The 14,899-nt window shown below is 44.5% G+C and overlaps 1 protein-coding gene across 2 annotated transcripts; it reads right to left on the reverse strand.

Moving 5' to 3' along the window:
• Positions 1-271: 271 nt before the first annotated feature.
• KRT84 (keratin 84) lies at positions 272-12,633 on the reverse strand. Of its 2 annotated transcripts, XM_069101144.1 has the most exons (10): positions 12,407-12,633; positions 12,046-12,235; positions 10,133-10,341; positions 8,677-8,737; positions 8,040-8,135; positions 7,058-7,222; positions 4,940-5,065; positions 3,794-4,014; positions 3,120-3,151; positions 272-1,329 (listed from the first exon to the last, which is right to left on the reverse strand). In XM_069101144.1, the coding sequence occupies exons 1-10, from the start codon at positions 12,631-12,633 to the stop codon at positions 941-943; spliced, it is 1,716 nt and encodes a 571-aa protein (XP_068957245.1). In that variant the 3' UTR covers positions 272-940. The 2 variants fall into 2 exon arrangements, with proteins under 2 accessions (XP_068957245.1, XP_068957244.1); XM_069101143.1 differs by having other exon boundaries at positions 12,046-12,633.
• Positions 12,634-14,899: the final 2,266 nt, after the last annotated feature.

Here is a 14,899-nt window from a genome sequence, read left to right on the forward strand (position 1 = left end):
CCCTCCACCGTCCTGAGATATCATTCTTCCCAAGGATGACAAAGCAGACTTCAGGTCGTACAATGTCAGACAAACAACGCAGCAAGAGAAATATAGCATCTAGCAGTAAGCATTCATACACACAGTGGACAAACACAGCTCCTGAGATAATGACCTGGGAATAGATCACCCCAACCCTCCAAACCGAAGGACTCTCTTTGAGGGAAATACCAGGCCCAAAGGAATCTGGGATAGCAGAGATTTCTGAATCCAGGAAAGAGGGTCAAAAATATTTCTTTTTTTGTGTAAGAGAGAGAAAGGAAGCAGGGGGAGTGGGTACAAGAGAAACTTGTGTTAAGTGTAAACAATTACTCTTCTTCAAATAGAGGGAAGCCAGACAGGGATAACTAAAAATGAATGCCAAAAATTATAGGCTTAAAGATTTAGAGTGAAAAGGGTCATTTGGTCGAGATAGCTAGAGGTCATTTTGTCCAAACTCCACATTTAGTGGATAAGAAAACAGACTCGAAGAAATAAAGGGTTTTAACTGAGATGATGTGGTTAGTAATTGTTTGAGTCAGCATTCAGACCCAGTTTCTCTGAGTTCACCCTCAGCTGCACTGTGCTACCATACTGTCTTCTCTGTTTCTTTGGCTTTGAAAGACCATGTACACATTGGTTGGCAGCAGATTTACCTTCCTAAAGCTATGTGTCATGGGTGAATTAAATTTAATTTTCCTTCCTGAATGCACACTGATGGGAGCTGCCAGGGTTTACAGGGAGAGCCAGCCTGGGACAAACAAGTTAGATAGCTCCTCTAGAAAAGGGAGAATTTGGGGGTTAATTTAGGGGTATCTCATCCACAAAGTCCATATTTGGGCCTTTCTGGGGACCAGCATAGGCCTCCTAAAAGCTGTTTTCTCTTTCTTTCTCGGGCAGTAGTGGGTCCTGTATTCTTCATTCAGTACTTGTTCCTATGGGATGAAGTAGTAGAGACAAAGTGGACGGTGGTGCTGCGGCTTCTCCGGCTGACCCTGCCACTGCCACTGCTGCTGCTGATGCCCTCAGTGGGGAGAGAGGGATTGCAGGGGGCACAGGCCTCACCAGTGACCACAGTGTTCCCTCCGCTGGTGACTGCCACGTCCCCACCTCTGGCAGAGATCCTGGATCCCCGGCTCAGGCCTGTGCCACAGGAACCACCAGAACTCCAGGCACCCCCAGAACTCAGGAGCCCACTGGTGGTACAGATGTTGCTACCCCCGGAGAAGCCAGGCACACCTCGGACGTAGGAGGAACTGGAGACAAAGGGTTCTGAGCCGCCTATCACACCACCTCTGGAGCTGCTCACAGCTGGAGAAGGAAAGGGGTCATCAGGGAAAGGGTGGGAGGGAAATGACAATTTCTAGGACATACATATGGACAATGTATGTACATCCACCAGATCAAATTCCATACTCATCTCTGTGAACTGGTCACTTAACCATCCCTCCAGGCAAGTGTGAGTTATGTCCCACACACCCACATTGACTCACTCCCCCAGGATCCACTGTAATTAGGGGAGGCTGCCAATCACATAACTAAAATTCTATTGTCTAGTCAGGCCATAATAATTTTCTTCCCCAGCCAGATGATTCAGGCCAGGTCTACTACATGAGCAAAAATCCAAAAAAAAAATCAGAAAAGGAAAATCCTGCTGTTTCCAAATATCCAGGCATTTGGAGTTATTTCAGTTTAGCCCAAAGTAGAGTGTGTAAGAGGATTGAGGAGGAGTGAGGTTCTGAATAATACAGATTATAGCAGAAGTATAGACATGGACTTTTTAGCTAGCCTACATCAACCTGGGTTTTGAGACCAGTGATACTCATGAGTCTTTTCAGATACTCATGGCAATCCACTTCTCATCTAGAATTCCTATTTGTTATTATTCAGTCATTTTTCATTCATGTATGACTCTTTGTGACCCCATTTGAAATTTTCTTGGCAAAGATACTGAAATGGTTTGGCATTTCCTTCTCTAGGTCATTTTACAGATAAGGAAACTGAGGCAAACAAGGTTGAGTGACTTACCCAGGGTCACACAGCTAGTGAGTGTCTGAGGTCAGACTTCAACTCATAAAAATTAGTCTGACTCGAGACCTGGTGCTCTATCCACTATACCACCTAGCTGCTCATCAATTCCTATACACAACCCTCAAAGACTATGTCACGAATTCTTCTTATTTGTCCAAAGTCACACTGAAAGGTATTGGTTGCTCTTGAGAAATATATGGTTCAGGAAGTATTCTCTAAGTGTTCTCTCTCTCCAGTTTGATTATAAGCCCCTCCCAGACCAGGGGAAGGTCTTCATCCCCACTTTACCAGGATAGAATTCTGTCACCAAACATCTGCTCAACATTCTACAACATGGGTCTCCCCATTCTTGTGATACCCTTTCTACCATGCTTATCTGAATCCTTTCTAGCCTTCAGCTCCAAGTTCAATTTTCCCTTTCCTCCACCTTCTTTGACTACTCCAGGACCCCTTGAAGTTGTCCCTTTCTGAATTCCTTTAGCATTCATTCTTTTTATTGGTCATAACATTACAAAACCCACTAGAGGGTCTTTGTGTCAATAGGGATAAACACTTCACAAATTGATATGATGATGGGCCCGTGCACTGGCTGTCAAGCATTTCTTTGGCTATGACTAATATTCTGTTACCTGAGGAGTCTCAGTGTACTGAGCATTTAAATTGACAACAACGAAATGTTCCAAGATGGCTCTGTTGCAGAAGGTTAGATTTCAATTCAGCCTTTCCCTCCAGCCAGCCACCAGGGGGTGAGCAGACCCACTTGCTTTCCATTCAGGGTTTTGCCCATGGAGGGTAAGGTCTGTGACTTGTTAGAACAGGCCAGTTATTTCTAAGCCCTTTAAATGCTTTCCACAAAGGCTTGGGGAAATCCTGACCAGATATGAGAAGACCTCCATTCCTAGCCAGGTTCTTAGCTCATCCCAGCCCTAACCTCAGCCTTGGCAGTTTACTGGCCCAAATGGAATCCTGAACAAAAAACCTTAGCAACTGCCTTCACCACACCCACTCCTGCTTCACTCTCCTCACACCTAGGGATAGATCCCCAAGAAAAAAAAAGACAATTTTCTTACATATGTTCACTGGTCCCACACCTTCAGAAATCCTAAGGGGAGAGAGATGAAAAAGATAAGACAAGCAGAAGAAACAGTGTGTATTTGAAAAAAAATACTGTGCTGAGACTCAGGAGACTGAGTTCTAATCTTGACTTGCATACTAGTGACCTTGGGCAGATCACTGCCCTTCTCTGGGTCTCAGTTTCCTCATCTATAAAATCAGGGAGTTCTACCAGGTGATTTCTCAGGTTCCTAGGGACATTTATGAGTTGACAATTGGGTCAATATTACTACCACTCTCAGAAATTACCAACTCTGAGCCAGGAGGACACTCCACAAAGGGATTTCATGGCCTAGTGATTTGGGAAGACTCTTAAAAGTAGGATAGCCATAGAATTTTAGGAGTTGGAAGGAATCTTCAAGCACTCCCAATGTTACTAACTCCCTCATTTTACAGATGAAGAAAATATATTCCACAGAGGGGCAAAGGCTTGGCTATGATAACAGAGCTAATTAGTGACCTCGACAAGTCAAAAACATTCTTCCCTGCTGGATGAAGTAGTCTACTTGTCCCTTTCTGAAGAGGTCATTTGTGTCACAGATCCCCTGTTAAGGGTCCTTTTCTCAGCCCACTGCCCCACCCCCTCCTTCCCAAGGTCTAACCTCAGGCCTTCTGCACCAACATTGCTCACCTGTTTTCTTCACCTTCTAGGAGTTTCCTGTAGGCAGTGATCTCAACATCCAAGGCCAACTTGACATTCATCAGCTCCTGGTACTCACGCAGCTGACGGGCCATGTCCTGCTTGGCTTGCTGCAAAGCCCCCTCCAGTTCGGCCAGCTTGACCTTGGCATCATTGAGAGCAGCCTCTCCCTGCTGCTCGGCCTCAGCAACCGCAGATTCCAATTTGGCACGCTGTGGGTTGCAAATTGCAGCCCTTGGGTAGAGTCAAATAGCCTCCCAAAGATGTTGGGGATGTGTTGGTGTGCTGAGGCAGTGGGATGGGCTTCCCCACGTGAGGCTTCCAAAAACTGATGGTCTCTCAAAGGATAGATTTAATCCCTTCTTCAGCTGAGCCCTCTTTATCTCACCTCTCTCAAGCCCAGCACTGTGTCTCTGCCAGCTGGCATTCTTTGTCCTAGTTAGCCCAGTTCCCCATTCCAGATGCTTTTCATCTCCTCTCACCTCTAAGTCTCATTCATAATGTCTTTCCTGTCTGGGATGCCCTCCCCTCAACCTTTCCTTGAACATCTCAATCTCCTGCACAAATCAATCATCAATCAATCAACCAACATTTATCAAACCCTCCCTATGTGCTAGGTGCTGGAGAAACAGACCAAAAATGAAATAAATCTCTCTTCTCAAGATTAGAGATTTGAATTCCCCTCCCTCTTTCCCAACTCAGCTTTTCTCCTTTCCTGGCCTTTCTGCACCACTCCCCTAAGTCACTTGTTCCCAGTCCCTCTCATCATCCCCATTATTGACCGTTAGAGCCCTAGCTAGCAATCTTTAATTTGATATTTGTATGTAGATGCATGTATATCATTAGGGTCAGTGACCTGGGGCATGTTGTATTTCTCTCCCTCTTAGAAGGAGCTCCCGGGCTGGGCTGGCAGGGCAGGGCAGGGCAGGACCAGGCAGGATAGAACAGGACAGGGCAGGGAGGGGCCTGTTTCTGGCTTCCCTAGCCCTAATCCTCATATTCAGGAAGGAATGGTGTAGACAGAGGAGACCAATGAGAATGGGGCTAACTGGCTCATGGGATTTTAGAAAGTCTACCCTAAAGGGGGGAACCCTTGGGTCTAACCTCCCTCTCCCTTTCCTTGATGACTGCGCTCACCTGTGTCTTGGCATGATCAATCTCGGTCTTCAGCCTCTGGATCAGGCGGTTCAGCTCATTGATCTCATCCCGTGTGCTCCGAAGATTGTCGGAGTGCACGCCTGCTGTTACTCGCATTTCCTCATACTACAAGGGCAAAGTCAGGTGGAAGGCATAGGAGTCAAGGTTGGGTCATCGTCCTCGTGGAGCTTTGCCAGCTACCCCCTCCCTCACCTCTGTGACCTCAGAGCCCATGGGGAACCCACACAAATAGACAAGGGGAGAAGTTGGGGAGATTCCATTTCCTTCAAGCCTTCTAGCTAATACCAACAATAGCACTTATATATATCAGGAACTATGCTAAGAAAGCCCATTGGAAGTAGTCCTTTGGTCCTCACAACAAGGGAGACAGAGACTGTTATAATTCCCTTTTTACAAATGAGGAAACTGAGGCAAACAGGGTTTTTTTAAAAGTAATTTGCCCAAGGTTACATAGCTAGTAAGACTGAAGCTAGATTTAAACTCAGTTGTTTTCTTTTGTACCCCAGATTCCAGCCACCCAGCTATCCTACACACTCAGCTGAACTAAATGATCACACAGTGGCCTTCAGAGCCTTAAAGCAGCTCTTTTCAGGAGCTGGGTAGGAATCAGCTCTAACTTTCCATCCAAATTGCTCAGCTTCCCCCCCCCCCCCCCCCCCTACACCATCCCCTGGGGGGAAAAAAAACTGCTTTTTTACTCAAACAAAGCCTTGCTCCTCCCTGCTAAGTCTCCTCTGAATTCACTTCCTAACTAGGGTTGATGCTTTCTTTGAGCTGGCAGGAGATCCCTGAGAGACCAGGACATGAGAGAGGCAGTGCTGGGGTTCAAGCTCTGAGAGTTACCTCTTGAAAAGTACAAGAAGGTCATGCCCTCAACCCCTTTTATACAGGACCTGGGGGAGTTTTTGTGAACCTTGGGTTGTTGGGTTGAATGGATCTGACCGATGGGGGCAAAACTGTCTTATCTCACTTGTTTCCTTATTTTCCCTTGATTAATACTAGATAGTTGGGACAGCTAGGTGGTATGGCAGATACATCACTGGCCCTACAGTCAGGAGGACCTGAGTTCAAATGTGACCTCAAACACTTGGAACTAGGGTGTGACCCCGGAAAAGTCACTTAACCCTGATTGACTGGCCAAAAAAAAAAAAAAAAGAGTAGACAGTCAATTAGCTAGATAAATGGTTGCCTAACCTAGGAGAAGCTAGGTGGTGCAGTACACAGAGTGCTGAAACTTGAGTCTGGAAGTCCTGAGTTCAAATCCTCCTTTAGAAACTTTACTAGTGGGGCGGCCAGGTAGCACAGCAAGTAAGAGCACCGGCTCCAGTGTTGAGAAAATCTGAAGATCGAATCCCGGGCTCAGACACGTAGCACCCACCCAGAAACACCTGGCCGTGTAACCTTGAGCAAGTTACTTAACCCCAATTGCTTAGGGGCAGCCAGGTGGCTCAGCGAGTAAGAGTACCGGCTCCAGTGTTGGGACAACCTGGAGATCGAATCCCGGGCTCAGACACTCAGCACCACACCCAGAAATAACTGGCCATGTAACCTTGAGCAAGTTACTTAACCCCGATTGCTTAAAAAAAAAAAAAAGAAACTTTACTAGCTATGTGGCCCTGAGTAAAACATTTAATTTCTCTCAACCTCAGTTTTCTCATCTGTAAAATGGGATAATAATAGTGCTTTTGTTGTTGTATCAAATGAGATAATTTGTGATACCTTAAAGCTCTATATAAATAATAATAATAATAATAAATTACTATTAAGTGTCTCAAACACAAGTTATCCTGATGCCAGGCCCATCACTGTATCATGCCACAGTATCTCTCAAAAGACTAGACCACTGAATTTAGAGAACTAAACTAGCTCAGAGACCTAGGAGGTTGATATCAGGAATTAGAGGCTCAGGGATCAATACATTTTTATCCAGCAGAGAAGGGAAAAGCTTTCAGCGACAATTACAAAGGTCTAGATCTAGGGAAGTCTCCAGTCTGGGTTGTATCTGTATTCTTTACCCTTCCCTCCATTCATCCCCACCACCCCCTCCTCCAACACACATGTCCCCCAGCTTCTGAGGGGTGGTCTTGTCCATTTCACCTTAGTCTGGTACCAGGCTTCAGCATCAGCCCGGCTTCGTTTGGCAATGTCCTCATACTGAGCCTTGATTTCAGCAATAATGCCGTCCAAATCCAGGTTCCTGCTGTTATCCATTTTCACAATGACAGATGTTTCTGAGATGTGGGAATTGAGCAGCTTGATCTCCTGCATGAATCAATCATCAATCAATCAACCAACATTTATCAAAACCCTACTGTGTGCTGGGTGCTGGAGATACAAACCAAAAATGAAATAATACATCTCTATTCTCAAGACAAAAAGTTAGTAATAGGAGCATAGCCAGGGATTACTACCTTGCCTTTGGACCTGCTACCTTGGTAGGGAGTTGAAAGACGAGATCTCATCAAGAACAAAGAAAATCACAGTCAACTCTAGTTATCTTACTTACAAGAAAGGGATAAGAAGTAACCGTAGATCATTCAAAAGAATGAATAATGGCAAAATGGATCATCTAAAAATCTATTGTATTGGAATTGGAAATTATTTGGGTAATTTGAGGGGGCCAAGCTCTATTTACCTTTCTAAATTGTGTAGGCAAAAAATAAAATCATCGTGTGCCCCCATTATTCTTAAGCCCACACACCAGTTGAGCAAAACTAGAAGGCCTATGGACATACTAGAAGCTGGAGAGAAGCCTTCTTCTGTTGGAATGTGTTCTGTGCATAATCCACCCATTGATATTTGGGAGCTAGTTACGTCTCAAGAAAAAAGAGCCTCCAAAGCTTAGGGGAGCCAAAGAGTACGGGCAGCACATGGTAGCTTTAGAGGAAACACTCTCTTGACTCTTCAGTCAGGTACATGGGCTTGATTTTGATGATGTCTATGCCACATCAGGCAGCTGGTGAAGCCAGAGAAAGTCAATCTCATGACTTAACAATAACCCTCTCATAATGGGAAAAGTTTCCAGTTGGCTATTAAGAAACAAGGTTTATAGTTCTAAGACTATAGAAGAGATATTTACCTCCTCATAGAGACTTTTCAGGAATTCGATCTCGTTGATCAAACTTTCCATGTTGGTCTCCAGGTCAGACTTATTTAAGTAAGCTGTATCCACATCCTACAAGAAGGAGAGAGGGAATGAGACCTATGCTTGCCACTCCCAAGAACTAGGACCTGGGTTACAGAAGGTAGGGGAAACATGGGCTTAGAATGGTGGGAAGATTTGCCAAACAAGAGGCCACTGGGTAGTATTGCAGTAGGTAGGTGTTGTGGAAGCATGGGATGGAGCTGCTACTATAATTGTTACTAGTAGTATTAGTGCTATTACTACTACTTCTACTAGTACTATTACTACTAGTAGTAACGGTACTATTACTATTACTACTGCTACTACTGGTAGTAGTACTACTGCTCTTAATGATCAGAAAATGACAGGAGGACCATTTTTCCAAGATTCCATTTTGATCCTAATATCTGCATAAAGACCAGGGATGATCCTGATAATCTGGATTTGGAAAGCCACCTTATCCAATCCCTACCTCCCCAGAGATTGTGATGTCTGGGTAAGGTGGCTCTGGGATCCATCTTGAGGGTGCTTGGGTACTGGTCCGGTATACAAAACTTGTTTTGTCTGTTTCACACCTGCAGCTCTCACTTACCTTCTTCAGGGCCACGAACTCATTCTCTGCATTGGCCCGGAACACTACTTCTTCTTCATACCTGGGTTGGTAAGCACAAGGAAGCTGAGTTACTCATTCTGGACCAAACCAAGGCCAGTTGCTTGTGACTCTCCAGAATTACCCCTTTGGTCCAGTCGGGTAACCCTCGTTTCTGTCCCCTACCCACATTTCACCCATATTAGTTACAAACCTTATCCAATTTATACCCCTGTCTTGAGACACTGCCTTTCCATCCCTTCTTCCATAGCACTGTCTCTTTCTCTTTTGTCATCCTTGCTCCACACTGTCTTCTTCCAGGAAGCCTTCCCTGATTGACACTATCCAGGATTAAATGCTCTTTAAATCCATCTCCCTCACCCCACCCCACACATACCCACGTACTGATTGCTCAGTTTGAATTAAATTCATTTGCACAAATAAGTTGCCTTGACTTCTAGTCCTGAGTTTTGCTCCCTCTTCCTCATGTTAAGCTGAGAGAACTCCTTGAGAGAGAACGCCATGTCCCCTTCTTTTTCTATTGCTTCCATTCTTTCACCTCCCCCAAATACCCAAGACAACACCCTGTACTCTGGAGGAAAACAGCAATGTGGAAGCGAGGGCGCCTAATTATCACAAATTAAAAAACAACATTTCTGAGACTGTTTTATAATCAGCAATGATAGCTTCGGACAGTGAATTTGGAGTTAAAGGACCTGTTCTTATATTCCAACTTGGCCACTATGTGACTTTAAAAAAAGCTATGTGACTTTATTCTTCCTGAGCCTAACTTTCCTCATCTGTAAAATGAGGGGATTGGAACTGATGACCCTTCCAGCTTTAAATCTTCAATCCTAAAGACTTCTTCAGCTTCAACAACAGGGTGGGGAAGGGGAAAGGGGGCTCTAAAGCCTAAGCCTCTAAAGCTCTAACGTCATTGTTGGGTGGCTGTAAAGACTCAAGTTACACACACACACACACACACACACACACACACACACACACACCTTGTATATACAAGGTTTCCCTCCAAATTCCTTTTATTTTCTCAAAGTAGAGTTTGGATCCTGAAAGTTATCTAGAGAACTGCTTAACATTTCTGTTTCTTGGTTTGAGGTATTGGTTTGGTGTACTTGGTCACAAAGTACCCAATGTTGGGTTGAATCTACTCGTTTTCAAATGAACCAAAGGTCTCCTCAATCAGATTCCTATAGTCCCAGAATACTAAGTGTGAAAGGGAACTTGAGAGACCAACTCATCACTTAGACCTGCACCTTTATCCCACCAGTAGTAAAGCACCCCACCCCACCTTTTTTCCCTGCTATGAGCCATGGACAGCATCTCTTCTCCCTTCCCTTGCTGATGGTTTCCCTTTCAGGAAGTCTTCCCTAACCTGTCAGCCCAGTCCCTCTTGTCAGAGACACCCCACTTGGGGTCTCTAGGCCCCTGTCACACTCACTTCTTCTTGAAGCCCTCCAGGATGTCCTGCATGTGGTTCCTCTCAGCTTCCAGTCGGGCTCGGTCACTGGAGACCACGTCCAGCTGCCTTCTTAGGTTGTTGATGTAGTTTTCAAAGAGCGGCTCAAGGTTCCTCCTAACACATTTCTGGTCTTGGAGGAAGCTCCATTTAGTCTCCAGGAGCTTATTTTGCTGTTCCAGGAACCGAACCTAGACCCCACCAGGAAGGGAAACAAGAGTTGGGATGGTCTCACCTCTTTGTCTCAGTTGGCCAGGGCATCATGACTTTGCTTTCAATTCCTTGATGGCATTGCTACCTCCTCGGCTCCCTTTTACTCCACCCCTTCCCCCCAACCCAATAGGAGGTGGGAGACCATTGCTTCCTTATTACTAAGCTCAGTTGAAAAGAAAGGATCTTCCAATTCAAACATTTAAGAATGGCCTTCTTTGGAAAGGTCAGCCCGGTCAAGAGCTTAAAGAGAAAGGGGTCAATGGTGTTGATGACTCTACTTGGGTTCTTTGATATTGGTCCAGAAGGTAATGGAACTCTTCCCCAGAATAAAGTAGGGATGCACATAAAGCAGAATCAGAGGGACAACTTTCTAGAAGTTCAAAAATACCCCCAGGGTTATGTAGAGAAGACTCAGAGGACTGTCTGATATTTAAGGCTACCGCTGACCCAGAAACTACTCCCTGCCATGAGCAGGGACAGTTCTAAGAAGACTGCCCTTGCCCATGAATATACTTAATATACTAGGCACATTCCCACCCAGAAATTCAGGCTGACTATGTACTTCCCCAGGGGAAAGAAAGCTGTAGCTTCTTCTCCTTTTCATGGTCTAAAGTGACTTTCTTCTTTAGGCCACAAAGAACAAGTTTTTATTTGTTTGTTTGTATTTCCGAATGATCTGGTTTGGCTACTCAGATGGCTCCATGGAGGTAAATTGACTTGTCTGAGATAACTCAGATGGCTCTAATCTGAGTTATCTCAGACAAGTCAATTTACCTCCATGTACCTTAGTTGACTCATCTCTAAAATAAGAGGGTTGGATAAGACAGCCTTTGAGATTCCTTCCAAATCTCTAGCTATGCTCTTATGCTCCCACTTTGGGGAAGTATAGACTCTGCCTCCTGTAGTAAGGAGAAAGTTAGAGATAATGATCTGGGTCATTCAGACCCAGAAAGACTTCCTCCAAATCCAGACCCCTGACTTCATGCTAGAGTTTGTGCTGTAGACAGAATTATTTAAATCTAAACCTCCACTGCCCTCTCTGCATAGCCCTAGCTTCAGAAAAACAAGGAACACTCAATAACATCTATAGAACTAAGGTCATTCTGTGAGACTGAAGCATTACAGTTTCCTTCAGAGCCCCAACGTCCTTTGGGTTTTGCCATACAAATGAGTATGGACAGGAGGGGAGCAGGAGGTAAGAGCCAAGGTTGTTTGGAGGTGACCACGCCACACCCCTTAAAACATCTGTACCAGTTTCCTGCTTGTCACATATCAGTGTGGCCAGTAACAAACCTCTCAGGCTTTAGGGAGCTTTACACAAGAAAAACAGAGAGATCTAGTCAGAGATCAAGATACTGCCCATACCCAGCTGATGGGCTCTGTGTTGCAAAAATATTTTCCTATTTGATGGACTTTTCCAGTTTTCCTCTGGATGCTTGATGTCATATAGACAAGACCTGGGCCTTTGCTGCCTCACATTTTGTACAACTAAGTGTCCATATAAACTGTACCAAATGCCACAGAAGACTGACCCTGAAAGCATACAAAAGGAGCTTCCAAAGGAGATCTGGAGAGCACAAGTGGCTTGGCCAACACTATGGCCTTTTGCAGTAGAGAGAAAAAGTTAGCATTCATTTGGTAATCCTGGTCCCAGAGAATCAGGTGGATAGATGTGTAGATACCTTGTCAATGAATGAAGCAAACTTGTTGTTCAGAGTCTTGATCTGCTCCTTCTCATCTCTCTTCACCCTCTGAACATTGGGGTCAATTTCCAGGTTGAGAGGTGTCAACAGGCTTGAGTTGACAGTCACAGCTGTGATGGAAGAGGGAGCTGGACCTCCAATTCCACCAACTCTGTATCCAAAACCAGGTCTGCCAAACCCGTAACCAATACTACCACTGGGTCCCAAGCCAATGCCATTTCCAATTCCAAAGCCAATGCTGCTACCAGCCCCAAAGCAAGAACCACTGCTGGGCCCAAATCCAAAGCCAATGCCACTGCCAGTCCCCAAACCAATCCTACCACCAGATCTAAAACCAAACCCAGAGTGGATGGGGTAAGAGCTCACTGCCATCCTTTGGGGTGAATAGGATCCAAAATTGCACAGACTCTGGCTCCCAAAACCACCAAAGCCCCGGAAGCTGACACCACTTGGGCAGGAAGCAGAGTTGGTCGGGTGACGGTTCAGATTCTGCGGTGCCACTGCTGAGCAGGAGCTGAAGTTGCCAATGCGGCGGCCAGAGCTGACCCGAAAGGAATGACAGGACATGGTGCCTTCTAAACTGGGAGAAGAGAGTGACCAAGGAGCAATGGAGCCAGCTAGTGCTAGAAGAGCCTTTGGAGCTAGTGGGTCCTACTCAACCCTTTTATGCATTTAAGGATATGAGGTTTGGCCCCATAAAAACAGAAAACAGCCATTTGGTGGCTTTTATGAGCTTGGGTTGTTAGCAGAAACTCTTCATGCCTATAACCTCTTTAACAGTGAGCTAATCAGAGGCACACCTATTCCCATCTTCATTATGGTCTATAACATCAAACTCATAAACATTAAGAACACATAAACATTACAATCCTATTTTCTCCATAAGTCTGCCACAATTGCCCTTATGGGACATTAATGGGCTATAGTTGTAAAAGGGTTGTTTTCTGTTAGTGTGGCTAACCACTGAAAAGTTAGAATGGTAACTGATTTGAGCAAGATGATAGAAATAAAAGTATCTACCCAGTCATGGTCTGATGAGAAAAAATGGGGGTGGTGGGGGTGTTGACTGGCAGTAGGGAAAGGTAGAGTCTACATACCTCAAAGGAAAAGAGGGATGTGCTACTAGTTTGCATTAATGCATCTCTAGGGAGGATTCATTCAAGTCTCAAAAGGATCTTTTGGATGGTTGAGTTGGGGAAAATGGAGTTTATTTAGCCACAATGAACCCTTCTGGTTGTCTTTATATATTCAGTGAGCTTGATTACTAACAAATCTCTAGGTCACTTAAGTCAGTGTGGACACATTACAGATGTGAGCCCTCTTAGTTCAACAAATGTCTACTATATGCAAGCCATAAAATCATCATTGTGGGAGATCCAAAGCTCATATGATGCCTACCTTTGGTGAGCTTACAGTCTAGCTGGGAAGAGAATTTCTTTGGGAAACCTCTGTTGGAGTCATATACATGGCACAAGGTAAAGGGGAGATATGAACTAACAATGAAATTCTTGGGTTTATGAAACTAGCTGGACCATACAAATCTGTCCTTGTCTCTCCTCCTCCCATACCCCATCTCCACAGATTTTTGGATCCTGAAATTATTAACTTATCTACAAAGATTGATTGAACTTAGAGAAGGCACAAGCCCAGAAACTCTTGAATGGATGGAAAGTGGAATACTCGATCAACCATACAGATGTTTCCAAAATAAAAGATGTTTAGTATCATATTAAATAAACATCTGGATGACTGACTTTTTTTTGCTTTCTGTTCTGGTGAGATGAAGGTGAAGACTTATTTTCTTTTTAATGAAATGAATTCAATTCAATAATCATTTATTGAAAACATAACTATATTCAAGGTATTGTAAAGTTGTTTTTATTTATAAATTATTCAGATCCAGGAATTTATTCTCATGAATACATACCAGCTAAATGTAAAACTGGAAGAGGGACAAGTAGAGAAAGAAGGAAATGGTTTTTAAAAATGGGAGCATAGAAGAAAAAAGAGCAAGGGGGAAAAGAAAAGAAGCTAAGAAAAATATAGGAAGAGGAAGAATCAAGGGACCTAACTAGACTTGTAGATTCTATGTGCTTCTTGAGCGATAGAAAGTGGAAGTTGAAGGAACCTCAGGGATTTAATTCCAATCCTCTCATATAAATAGATGAAATGAGGAGGGAAGGTGGTTGTGATAATGGGTCAACTAGGATAGTCGGTTACCTAGGAGACACCTATATTCCTTATACTTGGGTGGGGATATTGTAAGGCTCGGCCACCTGGGAAAGGGCCCGAGCTGCTGAGGGGAAAGCATCTATGTCTCACCTGCATTCTCTGGAAGAAAGATATCATTCAGAGAACTCAACCTCCTTGGGGATTATGCAAGAGTTCTTGGGTAAGGGGGTAGGGGATGGAAATTATGAAGACCATTTTTTATATGTATGAGATGTACAGTGGATAGAGCCAAGAAGACTGGAGTTGAAGGTCTACTTCTGACACATACGACCGTTTGACCCTGGGCAAGTTAGGACCTCTCTAAGACACTCTGAAATTACAAATTACATGAAAGTGCTGGTTTACGTTGGTAGAGGAAGTTTTCCTCTCTGGAACTTCCCTATAAAAATGAAATAAAATTTCAGTCCCTATCTATGCCTAAGTCTCTCCACATTTGAGACTGCCCTCAAAAGTGAGGGACAGGAGTGGTGGTGACAGCTGCTCCTTTTTTCCCATCCTTCCTTCCTTCCTTCCTTCCTTCCTTCCTTCCTTCCTTCCTTCCTTCCTTCCTTCCTTCCTTCCTTCCTTCCTTCCTTCCTTCCTCCCTCCTTCCCTCCCTCCC

The sequence above is a fragment of the Petaurus breviceps genome, unplaced genomic scaffold (genome assembly GCF_028583685.1).
Source record: "Petaurus breviceps papuanus isolate PSGF00001 unplaced genomic scaffold, PetGlider_PUasm1.0 454, whole genome shotgun sequence".
Taxonomy (NCBI): Eukaryota; Metazoa; Chordata; class Mammalia; order Diprotodontia; family Petauridae; genus Petaurus; species Petaurus breviceps.

Coding starts and splice junctions, on each gene's coding strand:
- KRT84 (XM_069101143.1), bottom strand. CDS start 12,633: ATGTCCTGTCATTCCTTTCGGGTCAGCTCTGGCCGCCGCATTGGCAAC. Junction 4,015..4,939: donor TTGATCATGCCAAGACACAG/GTGAGCGCAGTC, acceptor TGCAACCCACAG/CGTGCCAAATTGGAATCTGC. Junction 3,152..3,793: donor CTAGAAGGTGAAGAAAACAG/GTGAGCAATGTT, acceptor CTCTCCCCTTAG/GATTTCTGAAGGTGTGGGAC.